This window comes from Mus pahari, chromosome 3 (genome assembly GCF_900095145.1).
Source record: "Mus pahari chromosome 3, PAHARI_EIJ_v1.1, whole genome shotgun sequence".
NCBI classification, from domain to species: domain Eukaryota; kingdom Metazoa; phylum Chordata; class Mammalia; order Rodentia; family Muridae; genus Mus; species Mus pahari.
Window position 1 is genome coordinate 24,728,511 of NC_034592.1, and position 25,876 is coordinate 24,754,386.

Below are 25,876 nucleotides of genomic sequence, written 5' to 3' on the forward strand. Positions count from 1 at the left end.
TCTCCTCTCCTCTCCTCTCCTCTCCTCTCCTCTCCTCTTCTCTTCTCTTCTCTTTTCTTTCTCTCTTATTTTGTTCCATTTTTCAAAATGAGGTTTCTACATGTAGCTTTTGCTGTCCTAGAACTCACTTTGCAGATCAGGCTGACCTTGAAGTCACAGAAATCCACCTGCCTTTGCCTTCTGAGTGCTAGGATTAAGGGCGTGAACCAACATTCTTCAGTTCTGACTCTTTAAGCAGGAGAAGAATAACTTAAAAACAACAGAATGTATATCGAGTGCCATTAACTGGTTAAGTGATTTTCCTTGGGGTTGCTGTTTCCTTATTTTCAATATTATTGATGATTTTTGTGTTTGTTTGTTTTTCTGCTTAGTATTTAGAAATGGTGCAATTCTAGATGATAGGTTAAGCCTTAGAAATGAAAATAGTATTTGGCATATGATGTGTGCTTAGTATATATTCAATTAAAAATTTAAAGCATAGGCTGGAGCGATGACTCAGTGGTTAAGAGCACTTACTGCTTTTGGAGAGGATCAGTATTCAGTTCTCAGTGTGCACATGTTAGCTTACAACCATTATCATTAACTTCAGTTCCAGGGAATCTGAAGCCCTCTGGTCTATACACATGTATATATACACAAATAAAATGATAATCTTAAAAATTCCAAAGTGTAAACAAACAAGTTGGAAAGGTTGAACACTTAGCTTTATTGATATTGTTGAACATAGAGCTTACCTATTTCTTTTTATAATATTTTTATTGATTCAAGTTCTAAGAAATTAAGATAGAGGAAGATTCAATTTTTAATGGATTATATTTCCCAGTTGTAGAGTTTCTGCTTTTTCTCTCATGAATTTATCTCTTATATATTAATGTAAAATACAGTTTGCTATACCATCCTAGTACTTTAAATTTTAGTATTGATAATGCTAGGGAAACATAGTTATTACACTTTCACAATAACCAAGTGTTTTAACTTCATTTATGTGTAAAGCAATACAAATTAAAGTCCAGAGTACTGTTGAGTTCGTCTTTGCTTCTGTAAGCCAAGACCTGAGTTGAGATATGTGCCAAAGGCAGCCCTATAAATATGTGGGGTTATTGTAAAGGGAGTGTTTTAATTATATGGAATCTGAAATATCTTGACCTACATAGCACAGAATAATATCCTTATCAGAATGAATGGAAAGGGTTTTTTGTTTTTGTTTTTGTTTTTGTTTTTTAAAGAATAGAGCATAACTAAATATATGGCAGACATTTTATATGAATCTTTATGGTTTTTGTTTTTCAGGCATTAAAAAAATATTTAACCATTCATGAGTTGAGCCTCATTCTTGAGTTATGGATGACAAGGCCTCTGTTGGAAAAATCAGTGTCTCTTCAGACTCAGTGTCTACTCTTAATAGTGAAGATTTTGTCTTGGTTTCCAGGCAAGGAGATGAGACACCATCTACAAATAATGGGAGTGATGATGAGAAGACAGGACTCAAGGTAAACTTTGACAGCCAAAGTGTGCCTTGCTAAACCCTGTGCACAACCTAATAAATAAAAGAGTAAACTAGGGAGAACACAGAATTGATAGATACACTTTTCAGTGGTATTGAGTTTTGCATATACTTAATGAGTTACTTTTATTTTTAAGGATTTTTATTTTGATTAGCTTCTTAAATTTTTTAAAGCTCCTGCCAAAACTCTTATGGTATAAACTTTTTAAACTTTAGGATTGCTCCCTTTTCCCAGTACTCAGGAGGCAGAAGCAGGCAGATCTCTTGTTTGAGGACAGCCTGGTCTACAAAGTGATTTAGGGAACAAAGGAGAGAATAGGAACTGGAAGGAAGGGGGGGGGTGATATTTATGGTGAGTTCCGAATGAAAAGAAGAAAACTGTAGAAGACCAGGAAGCTTTCCAAAGGCAGCAGCAGACCTACACCAAGAGGGCAGAGGCTCCAGCAGAGTAACATGGAACATCATGCATGATCTGAGGGCCTGCAAACCTCTTGCATGTTTGGTTCTATTGGAGCTTGATAGCAAACTTGAACTTTGTTCTAAATGTAAGGAGAAAGTTTGGGAGTTTTGAATGGGAACATGGTCTAATTTACATTTTAAAAAGCTACTTTGCTGAGAGCAGCTTCCATCATAACAGCATGACCTACTCCCAGGAAGCACTGGTGACAATTATTAAAACAAAAATAAAAAAGAGTATTAAAGTCTTTGGAGATCTTGGAAAAGAAATGCAACAAATGAAAAGTCTTAATCATGAAACTCTGGTAAGAATTTCTTACTTTAAGCATCCCCATCTTGTTCTTTCTCTCTTACCTGACTAAGAGAAAAAAAAATTATATCTGCTCTCTATAGCATAATCAAGAAGATGGCCAGGGAGGAACGGAGAAATGGTATTAAAACGTACTGTATGGGAAAAATTAATAAGATAGAAAGAAAATGGGGTTCAGCAGGGTCATTGTCCCCTCTGTTCCAGAGCAGTGACTCACAGTTTTGCCTTAGGCAACTGGAGAGCCATAAAACAGTTCTCAGTGTCTTCACTGCCAACAAATGTAAACAATGAGAAGTCTTGAAGGGGCTTATCATGATCCTTAGTCCATACATTTTGTCTACAGTGTCTAATGTCCAACCAAACAAAATCCCCCAAACAGAAACACAAGTGAGACATTATTATCCATACACTGAGACTGAAAAAAAACCGACAATAGAAACTTCTAGTCAATGACCATTGACTCTAACTTGCACTGTTTCCAGGACACCAGAGCTGCACAGACAAAACAAAACAAAAACAAATGAAGTGTTTCAAAGTAATCTTTTCTCCTATGACCAACAAATTATATAACATCATGCTTATAGAACAGATGTATGCATTGCAGTGACATGAACTACTACAGATAATATCAGTAAGGAGGGCTTGAAAGATGGATTAGTAGTTGAGAGCACTGGCTACTCTTTCAGAGGATCCAGGTTAGATTTCCAGCACCGACCTAGTGACTCACAGCTGTCTGGAGCTTTAATTTCAGGAACTCTGCCAACCTCTTTTGTCCTCCATGAGCATTCAAGCAAAACTAGCCATAAGGAAATGAAGAACTAGTTGAAAATTTCAGAACTAAAAAGTATATAATAAGCATAAATTTTTGGTGATTTTAGTCTTCAGAATGTCCTCTAATGCAGCTTGCACTTTTAACTTTTTTCTAAATTTATTATAATCATTATTATTATTTGTATTTCGTAACTAGTACCAATACTTGGTTTTGTTACCAGTTGCTTGTTTTTCAATACTGAGCAGTCTTACTTGCATTTGTTCACTTCCTTTTATGAGCAACTAATGATAAACTATTACAGCTCATGATATAACTTATTAAAAAACAAAAGAAACAAAAAACAGAAAAAGATACAGTAAGTATAACTTAGTAAAAAACAAAAGAAACAAAAAAGCAGAAAAAGATAAAGTATTGGAATACAGTGCTTTTATTTCTCAGGACTGACTGTCCTACATTGTCAGCTTTACTCATGTGTCTCAGCACTTTGAAGACCCATTTGTATCAAATAAGTCTTCCACAAAAATAAAGGAGATTTATTTATTGGAGTAGTCATAAAATATATGTAAATTTTTACTGTAGTTGACATTTCTTTTAACTTTTAGAAGGAAGATCATTTCCTTAAGAAATGCTATTAAACAGGCAATGTTAATGTTGGTATGGTACCTATTTCTGAACATTATTTTTAGATTCATTGTGTACTTTTTATGTAAAACAACAACTACAGCCTTTATTTGTTGCAGATCATCCATTTACAAAAATTTAAAGATATCCTTATAATAAAAGAAATGGTGATACTTTGCTTTAGAACATGGACCCACTTAAATTAGTGCTGGCCTCTCATTTTGCTGATTGCATGTATTTGTGCTTAGATTGTAGGGAATGGAAGTGAGCAGCAGCTTCAGAAAGAGCTAGCAGATGTGCTGATGGATCCTCCCATGGATGACCAGCCAGGGGAAAGGTCACAACTGGATGGTGAAGGAGATGGGCCTCTTTCTAATCAACTCTCAGCTTCATCCACCATTAATCCTGTGCCTCTGGTAGGGCTTCAGAAGCCAGAGATGAGCCTGCCAGTGAAACCTGAACAAGGAGGTTAGGATTACTATCTTGCTTGTGTAATCTGAGATTATTGTTTTTAATACTTATGTCTTCTGTACTAGATTCAAGAACAGAATGAAAACCATCATAAGTTCTCTAAAGCTCCATGTTCTAGATTTGAGATGTTGTCAGATGCATATGACGTTCTGATTTCTCCTTTAACTGTATTTCTATTACAACAAAGAATTAAAAACAGGGGCTGGTGAGATGGCGCAGTGGGTAAGAGCACCCGACTGCTCTTCCAAAGGTCCAGAGTTCAAATCCCAGCAACCACATGGTGGCTCATAACCATCTGTAACAAGATCTGACACCCTCTTCTGGAGTGTCTGAAGACAGTTACAGTGTACTTACATATAATTAATAAATAAATCTTAAAAAAAAAAAAAAAAGAATTAAAAACAGTAGTTACAGTATACTGAGAAGGAAGTCTATCCTTTTTTTCCGGTGGCTTAAAGAGTCTTCCAGGAAATGGAATTTTGATGAGTTCAAATCCAAACATTAGTATAAAACCTTGTTTCAGAAAATCAGAAACAACCAAAGTTTTCTAGGAAAGAATTTTGATTATGGTGTTAGAAAATAAATGTTTGCTCCAGGCATAACCTCTCAGAAAGCAAGGTGGAAGTGGGAGGGTACAGAGCAGAAAGGCCAGAACAGTTAGGAAAGCTCATCTGCAAGAACAGCTTATTAACTTGGAAGCAAAGGATGTAATGAAGAAGCTAGCTGTGTATTGGAAACATTGTAACTGCAACCAGAAGACATCAGCATTTTCAGAATACTTGGATACTACACGTATATTTGGTTTAAATGTAAATTATAAAATCAAAAACAAGTGAGGAGATTGTATTAATCAGGAGTCAGATCTGACTCTCAGGTCACATTTTGGGTTTGGAATTAACATCAATCTATAAAAATCTTGGTATTAGAGTTCTAGTATGAGTTGCCTGACTCCCATGGACATGTTTTTGCCCCCTGGAATATAACATACTGCCTTAATTAGTACTTGATTTTTGAACCTGAAAAGTCTTTTAGGTGTTTACTTGCTGTTCATATCAATACTATTGTTTTTTTTTTGTTTCTTTCAGATTCTGAAGTATCAAGTCCTTTTACACCAGTGGCTGATGAGGATAGTGTGGTTTTCAATAAACTAACTTACTTAGGCTGCGCTTCAGTAAATGCTCCCCGGAGTGAAGTGGAAGCCTTGAGGATGATGTCCATCTTGAGAAGTCAGTGTCAGATTTCTCTGGATGTAACCCTCTCAGTGCCGAATGTATCTGAAGGAACTGTGAGGTAAGAGTGGCCCCTGTTGATGTGCTGCTGCACAAGGAAGCACTGGTAGATAGTATATGCCATACTCATGTATCTTCTTGAATTGCAACCCTCATGAAAAGTGCTCATTTGTTCGTTCTCCATATCCCAGTCCTCAATGAAATATTATAAATTTAAATGACTTGGAAATAGTGGATCTATAATGACTATGAAGGATGTCCCCTTATTTTTTAAAATGAGAAATGAAATCAGAGACCAGAGAAGTCCTGGAAATGAGTATTGGTTATACTAATTCAAACTAATAAAGATAACTAAGTTTGATGATTGTTACTAACTAGTTAAATACAAAATTGCTAAATAATTACAGGAAATATGTTTCAGAAAAGTAACAAAATAACATGAGTTTTTAAAAAAACCCTCTTAATTTTACTTTCCTATTGATAAACACAGTCAAAAATCTTAGCTCATCAGTACTCTTTAAACAGGCTGAGGAAATAGCTCTGTTCTCACAGCTATTTATCTCACAGGGTAATATAAGTTCAAAGCATTGTGGCTCTTGCTTATAATCCCAGTGCTGGAGAGGCAGAGAAAGATGGATCCCTAGGGCTCACTGGTCAGCCAGCCTAGCCTACTTGGCAAGTTCCAAGAAAGTAAATAGTAAATTTCTTTGGGTATATCTGTCTTACATTCTCTCATTTGCTCGTACAGCATAAGTTAGAGCTCCTTGGGGTCCCTCCACTTTTAACAGGGCTGCCAGGACCTTTCCCCATGGTTAGCTTTGCCCTGCAATACATTTACAAAGTGTATTCTTGACCTTTCATAGTTCTATCTTCAATGGTCTGAAGAGAGACTAGAGTATTGTACTGGTCACGTGTATTTGATGATGTCCTTTTGATTTGCATTGATAAGCATCCTTTGAGATTTTATGTGTTGTTTTTGAAGGTCAGTTTTTCTGCTTTATTATGTACTGTTATTTTTGTTCTTTTACAAACAGGACATTCTTTTAAGAAGATAATCATATGCAAAGGTCTTAGTCTGTTTGGGTAGTCTTAATTTATGTACTGATGTTGTCTTTATTTAGTAGTAGGCTATAAGAATTATATATTTTGGGCTGGTGAGATGGCTCAGTGGGTAAGAGCACCCGACTACTCTTCCGAAGGTTCAGAGTTCAAATCCCAGCAACCACATGGTGGCTCATAACCATCTGTAACAAGATCTGACGCCTTCTTCTGGAGTGTCTGAAGACAACTACAGTGTACTTACATATAATAAATAAATAAATCTTTTAAAAAAAATTATATATTTGCTGCCAGGCAGTGGCAGCTTAATCCCAGCAGTTGGAAAGCAGAGGCCAACCTGGTCTACAGCATAATTTCCAAGATTGCCAGGACTGCATAGAAAAACTGTGTCTCAAATAAAAACCAAAACCAAACAAAAAGAATCAGATTTGCTGATACTGATATTAATACCTTTCTACATGTCTGTCCCAAACATATAGCTGTCTAGATTTAGTATCATGGAATTATGTGATATAACCTCAACATCCACATATGAATTATGTATCACAATTCAACATCAACATGGCTAGTATACTAAAAGTAACTTATATAATCATCTGTCTGGACAAATATCCTAATATAAATATAACAAATAATAATATATATTATGTATATGACATAGTAAAAAGTAATAATAAATTGAGTCCTGTTACAAATACAAGTTGCTCATAATTAATCTCTTCCCTTTTTTGTCTGGATAGACTTTTAGACCCTCAAACAAACACTGAAATAGCAAACTACCCTATCTACAAAATCCTCTTCTGTGTCAGAGGGCATGATGGGACTCCTGAGAGTGACTGTTTTGCATTCACTGAAAGTCACTACAACGCAGAGCTCTTCAGGATTCATGTCTTTCGCTGTGAAATACAAGAAGCTGTAAGTGTTTTGTTTTGTTTTGAGACATGATTCCCTGTATACCTCTGGATGTCCTGTCACTGATTTCATAGACCAGGCAGACTTCAAAAGAGAGAAATGCAAATGAGATTTCACGACCATCTCTGTTGCTACGAGTGCCACAGACAGGGAGATAGATGGTTCAGTGAGTGAAATGCTTGCTTCACAAACAGGAGGACCTGAAGACTATTCCCAGCACCCACACTAAAAAGCTAGTCATGGTAGTACATGTCAATAACCCCAGCATAGGTAGATCCTGGGGCTTGCTGGGCAGCCATTGTAGCCTAAACAGAGTGTTCTAGGTTCAGTAAGAGACGCTGCCTCAAAAAATAGAAAATAGGTAAAGACACCCAATTGCAACTTCTGACCTCCATGTACATACACACCAATGAGCACACCTGTGTACGTTCACATGCACTAGTGAGCACACTCGTGCACTTGTACATACAGTGCTGCAGTAGGTGTGATGAGTTGGTTGAATAGATTCACAACCTTATCCAAACAGGGAGACATTTGCAAGTTGTTTTGTTATTAGTAGGTCCTAAACTTGTTAGAGCCACATGTGGTTATTAACGTGTATTTACATAAATTCTAGCATTTAGGGAGTATTTTTTGTTAGTTTTCTAATATATTTTTTTCTTTTATTGGATATTTTCTTTATTTGCATTTCAAATGTTATCCCCTTTCCCAGTTTCTCCTCCTCAAACCCCCTATCACATCCCCTCTCCCCCTGCTTCTATGAGGGTACTCCCCCCCTCACCCACCCACTCCCACCTTCCTACCCTGTCATTTTCCTACACTGGGGCATTGAGCCTTCACAGGACAAAGAGCCTCTTCTCCCATTGATGCCCGACAAGGCCATCCTCTGCTACATATGCAGCTGGAGCCATGGGTCCCTCCATATGCTTTGGTTGGTGGTTTGGTCCCTGGAAGCTCTGGGGGTCTGGTTGGTTGATAATGTTGTTCTTCCTATGGGGTTGCAAACCCCTTCAGCTCCTTCAGTCCTTTCTCTGACTTCTTCATTGGGGACCCTGTGCACAGTCGAACGGTTGGCTGCAAGCGCCCACCTCTATACTTGTCAGAGCAGAGCCTCTTAGGAGACAGCTATATCAGGCTCCTGTCAGCACTTGTTGGCATCCACAACAGTGGCTGGGTTTAGTGACTATATATGGGATGGATCCCCAGATGGGGCAGTCTCAGGATGGCCTTTCCTTTAGTCTCTGCTTCACACTTTGTCTCTGTATTTGCTCCTGTGAGTATTTTGTTCTCCCTTCTAAGAAGGACTAAAGCATCCTCACTTTGGTCTTCCTTCTTCTTGAGCTTCATGTGATCTGTGAATAATATCTTGGGTATTCTGAACTTTTGGGCTAATATCCACTTCTATGTGCAAACCATGTATGTTCTCTTGTGATTGGGTTACCTCACTCAGGGTGATTGGGCTACCTCACTCAGGATGATATATTCTAGTTCCATCCATTTGTGTAAGAATTTTATGAAGTCATTGTTTTAATAGTTAAGTAGTACTCAATTGTGTAAATGTACCACATTGTCTGTTTCCATTACTCTGTTGAAGGACTTCTGGGTTCTTTCCACCTTCTAGCTATTATAAATAAGGCTGCTATTAACATAGTGGAGCATGTGTGCTTGTTATATGTTGGAGCATCTTCTGTGTATATGTCCAGGAGTGGTATAGCTGTGTCCTCAGATTATACTACGTCCAGTTCTCTGAAAAACCGCCAGACTGGTTTCCAGAGTGGTTATACCTGCTTACAGTTCCATCAGCAAAAGAGGAGTGTTCCTCTTTTTCCACATCCTTGCCAGCATCTGCTATCACCTGAGTTTTTGATCTTAGCCATTCTGACGGGTGTGAGGTGGAATCTCAAGGTTGTTTTGATTTTCATTTCTCTGATGACTAAAGGATGTTGGATATTTCTTTAGGTGCTTCTCAGCCATTTGATATTCCTCAGTTGAGGATGTTTTCTTTAGCTCTGTAACCCATTTTTTAATTGGGTTATTTGGAGTCTAACTTCTTTATATGTAATGTATATTAGCCTGCTATCAGATTTAGGATTGGTAAAGATCTTTTCCCAATCTGTTGGTTGCTGTTTTGTCCTATTGACAGTGTCTTTTGCCTTACAGAAGCTTTGGAATTTTATGAGGTCCTATTTGTCTATTGTTGATGTTAGAGCATAAGCCATTGGTGTTCTGTTCAAGAAACTTTCCCCTCTGCCCATGAGTTCAAGGCTCTTCCCCATTTTCTCTTCTATTAGTTTCAATGTATCTGGTTTTATGTGGAGGTCCTTGATCCACTTGGACTTGAGCTTTGTACAAGNAGATAAGAATGGATCAATTTGCATTCTTCTACATGATAACCGCCAGTTGTGCCAGCACCATTTGTTGAAAATGCTGTCTTTTTTCCACTGGATGGTTTTAGCTCCTTTATCAAAAATAAAGTGACCATAGGTGTGTGGATTCATTTCTGGATCTTCAATTCTATTCCATTGATCTACCTGCCTTTCTCTGTACCAATACCATATAGTTTTTATTGCTATTGTTCTGTAGTACATATGAGGTCATGGGTGCTGATTTGCGCAAAATTTATTGTTGAGAATGGTTTTCGCTATCCTAGGTTTTTTGCTATTCCAAATGAATTTGCAAATTGCTCTTTTTAACTGGATAAAAAATTGAGGTGGAATTTTGATGGGGATTACATTGAATCTGTAGATTGCTTCTGGTAAGATGGCCATTTTTACTGTATTCATCTTGCCAATCTATGAGCATGGGAGATTTTTCCATCTTCTGAGATCTTCTTTGATCTCTTTCTTCAGAGACTTGAAATTCTTGTCATACAGATCTTTCACTTTCTTGCTTAGAGTCACACCAAGGTATTTTATATTATTTGTGACTATTGTGAAAGGTGTCCTTTGCCTAATTTCTTTCTTGGCCTGTTTGTCCTTTGAGTAGAGGAAGACTACTGATTTGAGTTAATTTTATATCCAGCCACTTTGCTAAAGTTGTTTATCAGGTTTAGGAGTTCTCTGTTGGAATTTTTTGGGTAACTTAAGTATACTATCATATCATCTGCAAATAGTGATGTTTTGACCTCTTCCTTTTCAGTTTGTATCCCTTTGCTCTCCTTTTGTTGTCTTAATTGCTTTGGCTAGGACTTCAAGTACTATATTGAACAGGTAGGGAGAGAGTAGGCAGCCTTGTCTAGTTCCTGATTTTAGTGGGATTGCTTCAAATTTCTTTCCATTTAGTTTGATGTTGGCTACTGGTTTGGTGTATATTGCTTTTTCTATGTTAAGTATGGGCCTTGAATTCCTGATCTTTCCAAGACTTTTACCATGAAGGAGTGTTGAATTTTGTCAAATGCTTTCTTTCTCAGCATATAATAAGATGATCATGTGGTTTTGTCTTTGGGTTTGTTTATATAGTGGATTATGTTGATGGATTTCCATATATTGAACCATCCCTGCATCCCTGGGATGAAGCCTACTTGGTCATGATGGATGATCATTTTGATGTGTTCTTGGATTGGGTTTGTGAGAATTTTATTGAGTATTTTTGTATCGATATTCATAAGGGAAATTGGTCTGAAGTTCTCTTTCTGTGTTGGGTCTTTTGCAGTTTAGGTGTGGCCTCATAGAACAAATTGGATAGTGTTCCTTCTGTTTCTACTTTGTGGAATAGTTTGAAGAGTATTGGTATTAGGTCTTCTCTGAAGGTCTGGTAAAATTCTGTACTAAACCCATCTGGTCCTGGGCTTTTTTCGGTTGGGAGACGTTTAATGACTGCTTCTATTTCTAGGGGTTATGGGACTGTTTAGATGGTTTACCTGATCCTGATTTAACTTTGGTACCTGGTATCTGTCTAGAAAAATTGACCATTTCATCCATTTTCCAGTTTTGTTGAGTATAGGATCTGATGATTTTTTTTAATTTTCTCAGTTTCTGTGGTTATGTCTCCCTTTTCATTTCTGATTTTATTAATTACCATACTGTCTCTGTGCCCTCTGGTTAGTCTGTCTAAGGGTTTATATCTTATCTTGTTGAATCAGTTCTTGGTTTTGTTGATTCTTTCTATGGTTCTTACTGTTTCTACTTGGATAATTTATGAGTTGGTTTTTTTTTTTTTGTTTCTAGTTGGTTGATTTTTGCCATGAGTTGGATTATTTCCTGCCATCTACTCCTCTTGGGTGAATCTGCTTCCTTTTATTCTAGAGCTTTTAGGTGTGCTGTTAAGCTGCTAGTTTATGCTCTCTCTAGTTTCTTTGTGGAGGCGCTCAGAGCTATGAGTTTTCCTCTTAGCACTGCTTTCAGTAAGTTTTGGTATGTTGTGTCTTCATTTTCATTAAATTCTAAAGTGCCTTTAATTTCTTTGTTTCTTCCTTGAACAAGTTATCATTGAGTAGAGTGTTGTTCAGCTTCCATGTTGTTATACAAGACCAGCCTTAGTCTGTGGCAGTCTGATAGGGTGCATGTGATTATTTCAAACTGATTGTATCTGTTGAGATCTGTTTTGTGACTGATTATATGGTCAGTTTTGGAGAAGGTACTATAAGGTTCAGAGACAGTATATATTCTTTTATATAGGATGAAATGTTCTATAGATATGTGTTTAATCCATTCGGTTCATAACTTGTGTTAGTTTCACTGTGTCTCTGTTTAGTTTCTGTTTCCATGATATGTCCATTGATGAGAGTGGGGTGTTGAAGTCTCCCACTGTTAGTGTGTGAGGTGCAATGTGTGCTTTGAGCATTAGTAAAGTGAACGTGTGTACCCTTGCATTTGTAGCATAGATGTCCAGAATTGAGAGTTCTTCTTGGTAGATTTTTTCGTTTGAAGAGTCCTTCAAAGAAAGGAAGTGTTCTTCCTTATCTTTTTTGATAACTTTTGATTGAAAGTCGATTTTATTCAATATTAGAATGGCTACTTCAGATGGTTTTTCTTTTTTTCTTTTTTTTCTTTTTTTAACCCTCCTCCCTCTCCAGATTGTTTCCTGGGACCATATGCTTGGAAAATTGTTTTTTGTTTTTTGGGTTTTTTTTTTTTTTTTTTTTTTTTGGTTTTTCGAGACAGGGTTTCTCTGTATAGCCCTGGCTGTCCTGGAACTCACTATGTAGACCAGGCTGGGGAAATTGTTTTTTAGCCTTTTACTCTAAGGTAGTGTCTGTCTTTGTCACTGAGGTGCATTTCCTGCATGCAGCAAAATGCTGGATCCTCTTTACATATCCGGTCTGTTAGTCTATGTCTTTTTTTTTAGTAACATTCTATTTTTTTTTTAAAGTTTATTTTATTTTTAATTTTTTTTCTACATTCCATATTCCATTCCCCACCCCACCCCCATCTGCTCCACATCCCACACCTCCTCCCAACTCCACCCTGTCTCCATGTGGATGCCTCCACCCCCACTCCACATGACCTCTAAACTCCCAGGGGCCTCCAGTCTCTTGAGGGTTAGGTGCATCGTCTCTGAATGAACACAGACCCAGAAGTCCTCTACTGTATGTGTGTTGCAAGCCTCCTATCAGCTGGTGTATGCTGTTTGTTTGGTGGTTCAGTGTTTGAAAGATCTCAGGGGTCCAGATTAATTGAGACTGCTGGTCCTCCTACAGATTAGCCCTTTCCTCAGCTCCTTTCAGCCTTCCCTAATTCAACAACAGGAGTCAGCTGCTTCTGTTTTTGGTTGGGTACAACTATCTGCATGACTCTTTAAGCTGCTTTTTTGGTTTTTCAGAGGGCAGTCATGATAGATCCCTTTTTGTGAGTGCTCCATAGCCTCAGTAATAGTGTCAAGCCTTAAGACCCCTCCCCCCCTTGAGGTGGATCTCACTTTGGGCCTGTTGCTGAACCTTCTTTTCCTCAGGCTCTTCTCTATTTCCATCCCTATAATTCTTTCAGACAGGAACAATTATGGGTCAGAGATGTGACTATGGGATGGCAACCCCATCCCTCTCTTGATGCCCTGCCTTCCTGCTGGAGGTGTGCTCTCCCTACTGTCAGGCATTTCATCTAAGGTCCCTCCCTTTGAGTCCTGAGAGTCTCTTACCTCTCAGGTCTCTGGTGCATTCTGGAGGGTTCCTCCAACCTCCTATTTCCTGAGGTTGCCTGCTTCAATTCTTTCTTCTTGCCCTCAGGGCTTCAGTCCTTTTTCCTCACCCAATACCAGATCTGACTCACAAGTCTATGTCTTTTTAATGGGGAATTGAATCCATTGATGTTAAGAAATATTAAGGAAAAGTGATTGTTCCTTTCTACTATTTTTGTTATTAGAGGTAAAATTATGTTTTTGTGGCTATCTTCTTTTGGGCTTTTTGAAAGAAGATTACTTTCTTGCTTTTTCTAGGGAGTAATTTCCCTCCTTATGTTGGAGTTTTCTATTATCCTTTGTAGCACTGGATTTGTAGAAAGATATTCTGTAAATTTGGTCTTGTCATGTAATATCTTGTTTTCTCCATCTATGGTGATTTAGAGTTTTGCTGGGTATAGTAGCCTGGGTTGGCATTTGTGTTCTCTTAGGGTCTGTATAACATCGGCCCAGGATCTTCAGGTTTTCAGGGTCTCTGGTGAGAAATTGGGTGTAATTCTGATAGGTCTGCCTTTATATGGTACTTAACATTTTTCCCTTACTGCTTTTAATATTCTTTCTTTGTTTTGTGCATTTGATGCTTTGATTATTATGTGGCAGGAGGAATTTCTTTTCTGGTCCAGTCTATTTGGAGTTGTGTAGGCTTCTCATATGTTCATGGCATTTCTTTCTATAGGTTAGGGAAGTTGTTTTCTATAGTTTTGTCGAAGATATTTACTGGCCCTTTAAGTTGGGAGTTTTCATTCTCTTCTTTACCTACTATCCTTAGGTTTGGTCTTCTCATTGTGTCTTGGATTTCCTGGATGTTTTGGGATAGGAGTTTTTTGCATTTTTGCATTTTCTTTGACTGTTGTGTCACTGTTTTGTATGGTATCTTCTGCACCTGAGATTCTCTCTTCTATCTCTTGTATTCGGTTGGTGATGCTTGCATCTATGACTCCTGATCTCTTTCCTAGGTTTTCTGACTCCAGGCTTGTATCCCTTTGTGATTCTTCTTTATTGTTTGTATTTCCACTTTTAGATTCTGGATGGTTTTGTTCAATTCCTTCACCTGTTTGGTTGTGTTCTCCTGTAATTCTTTAAGGGATTTTGTGTTTTCTTTTTAAAGGCTTCAATCTGTTTACCTGTGTTCGCCTGTATTTCTTTAAGTGAGTTATTTATGTCCTTAAAGTCCTCTATCATCATCATGAGAAGTGATTTTAGATGCGAATCTTGCTTTGCTGGTGTGTTGGGGTATCCAGGCCTTGCGATGGTGGGAGAACTGGGTTCTGATGATGCTAGGTAGCATTGGTTTTTTTTGTTGCGTATGTTTTTTGCACTTGCCTATCGCCATTTGGTTGCTTATGTTTTTTGCACTTGCCTATCGCCATCTGGTTATCTCTAGTCTTATCTGCCCTTGCTGTCTCTGACTAGAGCCTGCCTCTCCTGTGATCCTGGGTGTGTCAGAACTCCTGGGAGTCAATCTGCCTCTGGGATCCTGAAATCATGATGTGACCAAGCTCCTGAGAACCTCTTATGTCAGAGCTCCTGGTAGTCAAGCTTTCTCTGGGTGCTGCAGGGGTGGGTGTGGAGCAAGAGCCCTGGGTCTGCTCCGGTCATAGGTGGAAGCTGGAAGGAACCCGTGCCTCTGGCTGGGTGTGTGATTTATCTTTCCCTGGTTCCTTGTGTGTGTGGGGGGGAGGGGGGGTGTCCCAGTTACGCTAGGTTTGGGGAAAGATGTTTTGACCTTAACTATGCTCTTGAGTATGTCAGAGTTCCAGTGATTCTGAGTGTATTCAATCTCCTGGGAGTCTAGCTTCCTCTCTGATCCTGTGATCTGGGGCGTTTCAGAGCTTGGGCTCCCTCTGGGTGTTATAGGTGTGGGTGCAGAGCCAGCACCCCTGGTCTGCTCCAGGTACAGGTTCAGACTGGAAGGAACCCATGCCACTGGCCTGACGGGGGTTCCTATGTCTCTGGATCCTATGGGACCAGTTACTCCGGGTATTGGGGCAGATGTTGTGGCCTCTTCACCTGTGATCCTGGGCATGTTAGAGTACCTGGGAGTTGACCTTCCTCCAGGTCTAGGTTTCTAATATTAACTATTTCTGTTATTTTTTTTTTTAAATCCCTCTTTGATGGTTTTATTTTGGAAACCTAACAAATTAGGTAATTTTAACTGAAAAAAAAAATCTCTTAAGGGAAAGACAAGTGATTACTTTCTCCAAGTAAATAAACATTTACCCCTAATAAAGTACTTTGTATTTATTTTTATGTATTTATTAAGATTGCATGTTTTTGTACAGGATACAGGGAGTAGGGGTGTGCAGTTCTGTTAACAACTTGGCATTGGTCCTCTCCTTCCCTATGGAGTTTCTGGGATCCAGGTCCAGTCACCAGGCTTGCTCAGAAAGCCTTCACTTGCTACATCATCTCATTGAACCCAAAAGGACCCTGTATAAAGTGGCAGCCTGCATGACTTTCTACCATTGCCCAGATTAAGAGAGAGAGCATGCCTAGCATTCAAGAATGATCCCTTTTGCTACCCCTTCCCTCCCCCCCATACACAAAACAACTACTGTTCTGAGCTGTATCCCAAAAAGTTGATTTTGCTTATTTCATGTAAAGGAAGTCTAGCAGCAAACGCTTTTGTGAGTCACTGGCGGGAGAGTGTTTCTGTCTTATTGATAACAGCCAATTTCCTGACATGTCTGCTTATAGGTGAGCCGGATACTTTACAGTTTTGCCACCGCCTTCCGCCGCTCTGCCAAGCAGACCCCACTCTCATCCACTGCTGCACCACAGACTCCTGACAGCGACATCTTTACCTTCTCTGTGTCTTTAGAAATAAAAGAAGATGATGGTAAAGGTTATTTTAGGTAGACCATCTCAAATTACTTATTTTGCTTAATTTTAGTACACTATTATTTGTGGTACAGAAGAAACTAGGTCAGACTAGATATATTTGATACTTAAAATGATTACTTCTAAGGGAATAAGTTTATACAGTAATAAAGGGAAAAAAGAAAGATTTATAATCTTTTTTACTTTTTTAAAATTTGTTTGTTTGTTTGTTTGTTTATTTATTTATTTATTTGGTTTTTAGAGAAAGGGTTTTGCTTGTAGCCCAGGCTGACATCGAACTCACAGAAATCCACCTGCCTCTTACTCCCATATGCTAAGATTAAAAGCATTTGCCACCACTGCCTGGCTACAGTGTTAATGTTTAAAGCATTAAAAAAAGTTCATCTATGACTATCTTTATTTAAATCAGAAGGGTTGACTGATAGCTGATAAAAATTATGGCTCAAGGTGGCCAAAGTTAGGTAGAGGAAGTCAAAACAGGATCTCAAACAAGGCCGAAACCTGGCGGCGGAAGCTGATGCAGAGACCATGGAGGGGTGCTGCTCACTGGCTTGCTCCTCATGATTACCCAGCTTGCTTTCTACATAGAACCCAGGACCAGCAGCCCTGGGATGACACCACCCACAATGGACTGTACCCTTTTCCATAAATCACTAAAGAAAATGTCCTACAAGTTTGCCTACAGCAGATTTTATGGAGCCATTGTCTTTTTTTTTTTTTTTTTTTTTNNTTTTTTTTTTAAAGCTTTATTTATTTATTATATGTAATTACACTGTAGCTGTCTTCAGACACTCCAGAAGAGGGCGTCAGATCTTGTTACAGNTGGTTATGAGCCACCATGTGGTTGCTGGGATTTGAACTCAGGACCTTTGGAAGAGCAGTCGGCTGCTCTTACCCACTGAGCCATCTCACCAGCCCTGGAGCCATTGTCTTAACTGAGGTTTCCTTATACAGCTTCAGCTCATGTCAAGTTGGCTGTCTAGCACAATTTGTCTTGCTTTTTTTTGTTAGTTTGGTTGGCTGGTTTTTATTTAAAGATCTTATAGTTTTTAAAGTTTATCTAAACACATAAGGAGAAATAATGGGCTTTGCCCAAGCCTTCTATGTACAGTTAAAAAAAAACTATGATTAGTGTTCATCCCCCATTATTTCATTTTATTAATTCACTCATTTATCCTTTGAAAACGGAAATCATTGTATAGCCCATGCTGGCTTAGAGCTCAGAATATAAGCTAGCACTTGGGAGGCAGAAGCAAGGGGATGGCTGAGTTCGAGGCCAGCCTAACAGCCAGGTCTACAGAGTGACTTCAGGGCAGTCAGGGCCAATCAGAGAAAGCTTGTCTGAAAAACCAATGAGGTTCAGAAAACAGTAGCAACAACAGCAACAAAACCACCTCAGAATGAAGCTCCAGCCGGCCACAGAGTCATAGTAGCCTCCAGTCTTAGCTTCTCAGCAGCTGATATTATAGGTCTGAGCTGCCATGCCTGGCTGGTTTGGTTTTTAAGTAAAATATTTCTTTGAATAATAGGAAGGACCCTGAAATAAACATTAAAACTTTTGTTTAATTGCTGCTAATTTTAGCAGTGTGGCCATTTTGAAGTTCCTTTACCTCTCTAGTCTATAATTCCTTTATTTGTAAGATGCAGTGGCTACACATAAATCCTTTGTGTCTAAATGTTTGCAAGATGACTGGATTTTTTTCCCCACATAGCTCATATCATAAAATGAGTGGTCATAATTAATAATCATATGTACATATCTCTTCCTCATAACATAGGCAAAATCAAATTATGAGAAAATATGTGATCTCTAAAAATCACTTTCCAGTAAAAAGAATAGTAGTAGCTGACTACTTTTGTCTGAAACTAATGTCTCTTTGGAATTGCAGTGCCACCTGGTGGCCAGTTTTATTACTAGAAAAAAAGAAATCAGTCTTACATTGTTATAATTATTACCAAGCAACTTGTAAAAATTTACCCCTGAGAAACTTTCAAAATGATTGGTTCTGGTTGGTTGCCTGGCTGTTTACTTGCCTGCTTGATTAATTGATTTGGTCTTATTTAACCTTATAAGCAACTGAACCAGATAGAATTGTGCCTCAGCTTCCCAAGGTTAAGTCTTGATCACCTCTCTTTAAGGTGTACAGTGAGGATTAAATGTAAAGGTAACATAGCTACAGGACAAGAAGTACAAATTGGCCCCCAATGTTCGATAGAGTGAATTCCCACTGATACACTTTCCATTTTGCTTCCAATTAATGCAGACCAAGTAGTTCTGTATCAGGTGACTATGACTGAGTTGTATTGTTATTTGGCACTGAAGATTGAAACCAAGGCATATTAGGCAAGCACTGTACTTCTGAGTTGTAATTTACTTAGCTCATTAGTTTCATACTGCTGAAAGAGATTATGTTTACTTAGATTTAACTATCCTTAGACAATAAGAGACTTAAGATAGGGGCTGGAGAGATAGCGCTGAGACTTAAGACCTCTGCTTTTCCAAAAGTCCTGAGTTCAATTTACAGCAGCTACATGGTGGCTCACAACCTTCTATAATGAGATCTGGTACCCACTTCTGACATGGAAGCATACATACAGGCAGAATACTATATACATAGTAAATATTTTTTAAAAAAAGAGACTAAGGTACATAAGGACAAATGAAAATGAGGCCTGTCTGCCAGAAATACTTAACAGTTTGGAGTATAAAATTTTTCTTTGAACATGTTTGTCATTTGTAGATTCCTTTGCTAAAATTCTTTGCTTTGTAATAAAAGTGTTACAGAGTATTACACAAATAGTGTTACACAAATGCACATGCACATCAAGGTAGTATCTAAGTGATAAATACTTAACAGTTTTCAGCTACTCATTCTTTTATCTACCAATAGTTCCATTGCTGTTAAGTTAGTGTTTTAAAGTGATAAGAGTTTCTGCATAATGGCTGGTCACCTCTGTCACTGTTACCTTTGAAAAAAGTGCTCCTAGAGCTAGGGAATATATGGGACATTTGGTGATTATTTTTGTAAAGTGGCTTTTTAATCTTTATTAAGCTGGTATTTATTAGCTCCTTTTCTTGTTTTAATAATATCAACATTAGTATTAATAACATAAGGTCAGCATTACCTAAGATTAGTAACTTGTCATGGCTAGGCAATAAGAAATTGATCACATTTTTTTCATCCTGTTACTCACATTCAGTTCTAGATTTTTTTTTTTTTTTGCTATTACTTGTAAACCAGAGGAGAAATTTAAGGTCTTTGTTATCGTATCTGACAAGATAATTGTTAGCAACATTAATGAAATATGTTGGCCTTCTTACAGTGCTGTTCCCAAAGACAAGGACAGGCAATGCTTTAAACTTCGACAAGGAATTGATAAGAAGATTGTTATCTGTGTTCAACAAACAGCTAACAAGGAACTTGCCATTGAAAGGTAAACTTTTTTTTTTTATGTTTGGCTTAAATATGAGTTTTGTTTTTTAATCTGTCTAGTAGAGTAGTCATACACTTTTAGAATTTTACTTACAAAGTATATTGACTCTTGTGCTTTTTGCAGTGTTTCTTACTCTTAAAATCACTCTGATAAATCTTTAGTTAATATTGCTGATCTCTAGTATGTATAATAAAAGACAAAATTTGCTTAACTCAGGTAAAGATGATTATGATGACAATATTGGTTTTATTTTAAGTTATGTTGTTTTATCAAAAGTTTATGTCAGTTCTCTCTCTCTCTCTCTTTAAAAAAAAAAAAAAAACAGGTGCTTTGGTCTTCTCCTTAGCCCAGGAAAAGATGTTCGAAATAGTGATATGCACTTGTTGGATTTGGTAAGATTTTGTTGTTGTTGTGGGTTCTTTTGGTTGTGGTTGGTTTTTATTAGAAGTCTATAAACTATTTCTATATTGTTTGTCTATTGATTTACCTTCTCACATTAGACTTAAAACATGTCTTACATATAAACATTTATATAAAAGTGTTTGTGTAAGCAACAAAGCAATGCACAAAGATAAGGGACGTGGGAGTTACAAGTTTGACCTTGAATGTGTAGGTCAGCCTTGGTGTCTTGACCTGTGTATTGGGAATAACAGTTTTTATCTACTTAGTAGGTAGGATTGATGTAAGAATCAAACTGTCATATCCTTTACAAGTAGGGACCAGGCACAGTGGCACATGCATTTAATCCAAGCATTTGGGAAGCAGAGGCAGGCAGATCTCTGAGTTTGAGGCTAGCTTGGTCTGTACAGAGTGAGTTCCAGGACAGCCAGAGCTATACAGAGAAACCCTGACTCAAAATCAAAACAAAACACCACCAACAACAAAAGAACCCAAGTAGGAGTAATTGTAGCATCTGCCCATAAGATCCCTTGGGAGGTAGGGGCAATCATACAACAAGACCTTATTTTAAAAAAAAAAATCATCAAATTAAAAAATGAAATAAAAAATGAAAATAGTAAGAGGTATTATTGCAAGTATATGACAATCATTATTTAAAAAACTAAAAGTTATCAATTTCACCAATTCTTTATATACATTTATTTTATATATAACTTTAGAACCAGTTATGCAAGTAATTGATGTGCCAATCTTAACTGTAATCATTCACGTGCACCTCTCTCCCTTTAAACAATCTCTGTACTTGAGCAGCTTTACTCACGGCTACATACATCAGTGCTGTCTCTGTTTCACAACACTGTTCAGTAGAAGGCTGTTTTGTTGTCTTTTGAGTTTCAAAATAAAATACTACGCAAGATGCCACATGAAAAGCTGTCTACATTATGAATAGTGCATGTAGTAGTATATGATGCCTTTTATACTGGAGAATCAATAAATCTAATTGACTATAGTGGCTGTGTATATTTGGCTGTTGACATTGTACATGTCCAGAAGAAAAAACACGGAAAGAGTTGAATACTAAACACTATACATTATTTCATTTTAGAGTCATTATTAATAGCATAGGAGTCCAGAAACTAGCCTTGAATCATGTCCTCCACTAATCAAATTTTGTACTTAAGTTGCTAATATGAAAATTAGGTTTATTTATTTCAGATCATCAAGATAAAAATGAATATAAGGTTTTAGAGGGCCATTCAGATTTCATTAATGGTTTGCTGTTTCATCCCAGAGAAGGCCAAGCAATTGCAAGTGTGAGTAATTACTGTATCTGCAGTGATGAACTTGGAAGGAAGACAGACAACTCATTGTATTCTCTCCTCTGGAATAAGAGTGCTGGCATCCTGAGAGGAGGCTTTTAAGTTGATGGTTGCAGAGACAAATGCAATAGTCTGGTTTTATGCTTTTGCAGCACAACTTGTCCCTTATATCAGAGCAGATACCAATTTTATGTCAGTACACTGGTGCTTCATAAACACCTTCAAAGTTGAAGCTGTGACAGGATGCAGTTGGTTAATTTGGGATACAATGTGGTCAGTTAGACTTTTCACATGGACCCAGTCTATTTAGTCATTTTCAGGTGGTCTGCAATTAATAGAACTTGGTTGCAACCACTGGTTTTTCTGATACGTTCCAAATCACTCCGTCATCATTGATTATGAGACAATGTCATCCCCTTCTTTCCTAGCAAAGAACAGTAGTTGTTGTGGGTAACTTTAAACTTAAAGTCTTTGCTGCACTGTATATTTCTGTATGCTTTTAGTATATATTTTGGAGACTTCTGTCTTAGGTAGGTAGGTAGATAGATAGATATATAGATAGTATTATTGTATACACTATAAACTCAAAAAACTCAGTACAATCCTTATTAACGTGACGTGTTCTGAAATCCTAGTTTTGAAAAGCCTCAAGATGAGGGTGAGCTGCCTTTGGCATTAAGGTTTATGTTTACACTTTTTCCTTAGGAATCTATGGGCAAAAGTTCAGATGGAAAATCATATGTTATTACTGGAAGCTGGAATCCGAAATCCCCACATTTTCAAGTTGTGAATGAAGAAACTCCTAAAGGTAGTGCAGAATATTTTTAGGCCTTATTCATTCTTATTTTACATGTATGGATGTTTTGGCTACATGTATGTCAACACCTTCATGCCTGGTACCAATAGAGGTCAGAAGAGAGGGCCAAATCTCTTGAAACTGCAGTAACAGATAATTATGCTGCAGTATGGGTGCTGGGAATTAAACTTGGGTCCTCTAAAAGAGCAGCAAGTCCTCCTTACCACTGAACTGCCCCTAGAGCCCTGAGATCATACTGAAGTTTTTTTGCTTGTTTGTTTGTTTTTTGTTTTTTCGAGACAGGGTTTCTCTGTGTAGCCCTGGCTGTCCTGGAACTCACTCTGTAAACCAGGCTGGCCTTGGACTCAGAAATCCGCCTGACTGCCTCCCAAGTGCTGGGATTAAAGACATGCGCCACCACTGCCTGGCTCATACTGATATTTTTTAGTTTGGGATTTGGGGTTTTGAGACATGGTCTTTGTGTAGCCCTCGGTGTCCTGGAACTTACTGTGTAGACCAGGCTTACCTCAAATTCAGAGATCTTGCCTTAACTTTCAAATGTCAAGATTAATGTTACTCACCATCACACCTGGCCTGATCATAGACATTTTTGATATACACATTTTTTTAAATTAGGAAATCTTAGTGAAACAAATAATTTGAATAATTCTTGAATTTCTTACTAAATTTAATCTAAAAACAGTAAATTTTTTGCTTATTTAATTTCCTTTCCTTCTCCTCTCTTCCTTTTTCCCTTCCCTTTTTTTTCATATTTGTTTGTTTGTTTGTTTTTTGTTTTTCAAGACAGGGTTTCTCTGTGTAGCCCTGGCTGTCCTAGAACTCACTCTGTATACCAGGCTGGCCTCGAACTCAGAAATCTGCCTGCCTCTGCCTCCCGAGTGCTGGGGATAAAGGCATGAGCCACCACGCCCGGCTTTTCATAATATTTATGTATATGTGTATATGTATATGTATGTGGGTGATATGTGTGAATGTGTGTGTGCATGTTTGTATGTATATGTGTTGGGGGTTGGCGGAGTGTTAGCCAGGGCGCATGTAGAGATCAGTGAGACTTGGTCATCTTCTTCCAGTATCATTCTGGGAATTGAACTCAGGTCATCAGGCTAGGTGGCAGGCACCGTTTCCTGCTGAGCCATCATTGCTGGCCTCTTACGTAGATTTCTTTTTTCTTTTTTTTTTTTAAGATTTATTTATTTATTTATTATCTGTGTGTACGCTGTAGCTATCTTCAGACACTCCAGAAGAGGACATCAGATTTCTGTTACAGAGTTACAGATGGTTGTGAGCCACCATGTGGTTGCTGGGATTTGAACTCAGGACCTTTGGAAGAGCAGTCAGTGCTCTTAACCACTGAGCCATCTCACCACCCCTGTAGATTTCTAAAATAGTTTCTTTAGGAATATTTTTCTAAGTCAGTTTTCAGCTTACTGAACAGCTTTTCTCATCCAAACATGGTGGTACACACCTTTAATCCCAACACTCAGGAAGCAAAGACAGGTAGATTTTGTAAGTTCAGGACAAGCCGGGTCTACAAAGTGAGTTCCAAGATAGTCAGAGCTCAAAGTGATACCTTGGGCAAAAAAAGAAAGAGGAAAAAAAAAGAAGAATGGAAGGGAGGGAAAAACAAAACCCAAAACTGTTTTTGCCTCCTGAATGACCTTTATATATAGTGTGTATTCCATCTTGAAAATATGTGCAACTGTTTTACTGAATGCTGTTTCTCTTCAGCTGTTCTGTTATATATAAATGGATAAATGATATAAGCAGATAGATAGCTCTAAAGAATGGAATGCCCTGCTGGGTATGGTGGAGCACTCTGGAGGCTGAGGCAGGCAGATGTCTTTGAGTTCTAGGTCAAGCTGGGCTACAGTAGTGACAACCTGTTTCTTCCCCAAAATTATTATTAACCACATTTAGGTGTGAGAATTTCCAGTATTTGTAAAGGTGACTAAGAGACTTACAGTACCTTTGCAGACCTTCTGACTATACATTTTTTTACTGTTGTTCTGCTACTTCTAATCCCACTTCTGGAATCCTACCTAGGCTCAGAATTCTCAGTGGAAAATAATTTCAGTTACTATTCTGGTTTACTGACAGAATTTTTATGGTAGACCTTAAGATATCTTGAATACTTATAACAAGAGCATTTACTTAACTGATTACATGAACAAATATATTTTCATTCCTTTTCTCTCTCTTGTTCCCTCTCTCTAGATAAAGTGCTGTTCATGACAACAGCTGTGGATTTGGTGATAACTGAAGTACAGGAACCTGTTCGATTTCTTCTAGAGACAAAAGTTCGAGTGTGCTCACCTAATGAAAGGTTATTCTGGCCCTTCAGCAAACGGAGCACTACTGAAAACTTCTTTCTGAAACTGAAGCAGGTACTTCACCAGGGTGCCGAGAGGATGAGATAGGAGGGTCACACCTGAGGATGGTTGATGGTTTATTCTTAGAGCTTCCAAACAGCCATATGCCCTTTTAGTGTATTAAGAAGGGAAATCATCTCTCAATTTTTGCTCGCATTGGATAATCTTCACGTTTTCTAAAGTTCCAGGGTTCTTTGTATCCTCATTTGACTTCATCCTGAAGAACATTTAGCATTCCTCAAGTTGTGTATGTGAGTACACTATGCCTGTCTTCAGACACACCAGAAGAAGGCATTGGATCCCATTACAGATGGTTGTGAGCCACCATGTGGTTGCTGGGAATTGAACTGAGCACCTCTGGAAAAGCAGTCAGTGCTCTTAACCGCTGAGCCATCTCTCCAGCCCAAATGTAAAGCTTTTTCTTTTTCTTTTTCTTTTTCTTTTTACTTTTTCAGCCTACTACTTTGTCTATTGAAAGGTTTTTTGTTGTTGTTGTTTTTGTTTTTTTAATTTTATACTTGCATTTTTCATTTCTGGAATGTTCTGCTAATTCTTTAGTGTGCTTTTCTTTTGTTGTAGTGGTTTTTGTTTTCTCCTGAAACTTGTTGTTGTTGTTGTTTTTTGAGCAGATTTTCTTTAACACCATTGAGCATAATATATTATAGATCCTTCAAAAATCACTGAATGATCCTTATGGAACAATGAGTAACAACTTCCTCTTCATTTGTGTTTGTTGTAATTTCAGATTAATTGTTTCTGACAATTAATAGATTCTGTTGTGTTCTTGGGTTTTTTTAGATGGCAATTAACTTTTACAGAAGTCAATTGCTCTGTCCTTTCTGTGATGGTAGTAGCTGAAATATGGTTCTTTCTTATCTGTTCTTTTGCCTTTCTTGACTCTCAATCTTCCCACCGTATACTAGTTCTTGTTTTTTAATCTCTTCATGGCTACTTCCATTGCTCTTGTCTCCTTGTCCCTCTCTCCATGGTTTCCCCTCTCTTATTTCTTTTCCTTTTCTTTCTTCACACTCCTTATTCTTTTTGTTGAGCAATTACTCTACCACCGACCTTCAGTGTCAGCCCCACCTCCACTCTTTCCTATGTAGCCACATTCCTGGAAAAAAGTCATGGTCCTAGTTGTCCTAAATTGCTAATCTGAGTTCTCATCTCTTTTTACCTTTCTGCATATTTTTTCAAAGGTGATCTCTTCTTTCTCCTTAAATACCTCTTCCTCTCTTCATTTCTAGGGCA

General features: G+C 37.9%; 1 protein-coding gene and 1 pseudogene across 3 annotated transcripts in view; both read left to right on the forward strand.

The window, feature by feature from the left end:
• The window catches only part of Rabgap1 (RAB GTPase activating protein 1), a 114,953-nt gene that overhangs the window by 24,047 nt on the left and 65,030 nt on the right, over nt 1-25,876 (forward strand). For 2 of the 3 annotated variants that reach the window (XM_021193476.1, XM_021193477.2), the window contains exons 2-10: nt 1,291-1,490; nt 3,912-4,131; nt 5,220-5,424; nt 7,163-7,337; nt 16,143-16,300; nt 19,611-19,721; nt 20,047-20,113; nt 22,145-22,247; nt 24,471-24,640. In XM_021193476.1, coding sequence (XP_021049135.1) covers nt 1,341-1,490; nt 3,912-4,131; nt 5,220-5,424; nt 7,163-7,337; nt 16,143-16,300; nt 19,611-19,721; nt 20,047-20,113; nt 22,145-22,247; nt 24,471-24,640 — 1,359 coding nt within the window. In that variant the 5' untranslated portion in view covers nt 1,291-1,340. The remainder of the gene's footprint in view (nt 1-1,290; nt 1,491-3,911; nt 4,132-5,219; nt 5,425-7,162; nt 7,338-16,142; nt 16,301-19,610; nt 19,722-20,046; nt 20,114-22,144; nt 22,248-24,470; nt 24,641-25,876) is intronic. The other variant, XM_029536946.1, reaches the window with a different exon arrangement.
• LOC110319514 lies at nt 20,283-21,867 on the forward strand (annotated as a pseudogene).